Below are 1,584 nucleotides of genomic sequence, written 5' to 3'. Positions count from 1 at the left end.
AGCAAAGATCAAACTAAATACAGCGACACATTTAGTGAGGCGCTTCGTCGTTGATTTCCCCCCAGCTCATTGGCCTCTTATAATTTCAATGTTCGATTCATCGTTCGATCTCTGCCTGTCTCTCTCTCTCTCTCTCTCTCTCTCTCTCTCTCTCTCAGACCCACATCATCGCACACGCCATCCCATTTTTTTTTATTTCTGAGTTTTTCTTTTTTTGTGTCTGTTTTTTTTTTTTCAATTTATTTTTCCGACAAAAAATCAATGTGAGTCTCTCGACTCGTGTGACTCGTGTGGTCATATCCAACAACTTTAATTTCCGTGCCTCCAAAGATCACTTCCAGGTCAACTGCACGGTTTTTGTCACCGGTCAGATCCGGCATTCCGACCACAAGACAACCACATTTCTCAACATTTTCTTCGTCTACATATTTTACATTGCGTTTTGTAGTCTTAAAAAACTCGAACATAATTCCTTTCTGGTTGGTGATAATCGGCGTGTAGGTTTCCCGCCAGATTTCATTAGCACCTATCACCTCACCGACTCTGGCCCAGATCTGGAAGATATTCTTGCAAAGAACCAAATCCTCGGAGACAACTTTCAAATCTTCCCGATGATAGCCTTCTTCGAAAGGAAGATATGATCCAACTCCGTATGTAAATCGACAAATTCTCTTACAGATTGTGCTCGGATCGTGACCAAAGGCCACAGCGCCGCGCACGACGGCTAAACTGGCTTCTTCCGGTATAAGCACCGTGACGCGTTCACCGAACTTCTCTTTCACGGAACGCTGAAGCCGGACGGATTCAGCAAAACCGCCCACTAGAAATATATACTTGGTATCTTTCATTTTAGACGAGTCCAATAACGACTGGACATGGTCATTAATTTGTTCCAGTGCATCGTAAAACAATGAGCTGACTTTATTCGGGGACAACACCAGTTTGCCACCGGAGAATTTCACTTCGTTATTGCATTCACTGGCGTAAGCTTTGATCACTTCTTGAACGCTTTTGCCATCGAATCTGAAATTGCAAAAGTTATAGGGCAACGACACGCGAATGCTTTCGCCTTCGCCTCGCTTCTTCACTTCGAAGTCCTGCAGTAGCTCTACGTAATCCTTGGGATGATTGCTTTGGAATTCTTTCATGAAGGCCTCGCCAAAAATTTGAACCATCAGCTTGAGAAACTGTCTGTCAATGACGGTTCCTCCCCAGGCACCACCCGTGGCACGGAATAGTTCTCGAATACGTCCATCTCTTCGTACTTTGTGAGCAACGACGTCGATTGTACCACCTGAAATAATAATAATAATAATAATAATAATAACAATAACAATAATAATAATAATAATAATAATAATAAGAAGAAGAAGAAGAAGAAGAAGAAGAAGAAGAAGAAGAAGAAGAAGAAAAAGAAAAAGAAGAAGAAGAAGAAGAAGCAGAAGAAGAAGAAGAAGAAGAAGAAGAAGAAGAAGGAGGAGGAGGAGGAGGAGGAGGGGGAGAGCTGAAGGTAGAGGATGACGACGACTAGGAGATAAATATACTTATGGTTATTTCTCTTTTTCTTTCTATGCATGTATGTAT

At 41.9% G+C, this 1,584-nt stretch overlaps 1 protein-coding gene across 1 annotated transcript in view; it reads right to left on the bottom strand.

Moving 5' to 3' along the window:
• Nucleotides 1-177: 177 nt before the first annotated feature.
• Nucleotides 178-1,584, bottom strand: part of LOC106878461 (heat shock 70 kDa protein 12A) — a gene marked incomplete at its 5' end in the record, with an annotated part of 3,980 nt that continues 2,573 nt past the window's right edge. The window contains one exon of the mRNA XM_014927676.2: nt 178-1,294. Within this exon, the coding sequence (XP_014783162.1) occupies nt 240-1,294 (1,055 nt within the window). The remainder of the gene's footprint in view (nt 1,295-1,584) is intronic.

This window comes from Octopus bimaculoides, chromosome 20 (assembly GCF_001194135.2).
Source record: "Octopus bimaculoides isolate UCB-OBI-ISO-001 chromosome 20, ASM119413v2, whole genome shotgun sequence".
NCBI classification, from domain to species: Eukaryota; Metazoa; Mollusca; class Cephalopoda; order Octopoda; family Octopodidae; genus Octopus; species Octopus bimaculoides.
Note: the sequence above shows the minus strand (reverse complement) of the source record. Positions and strands in the feature narration are given on the sequence as shown.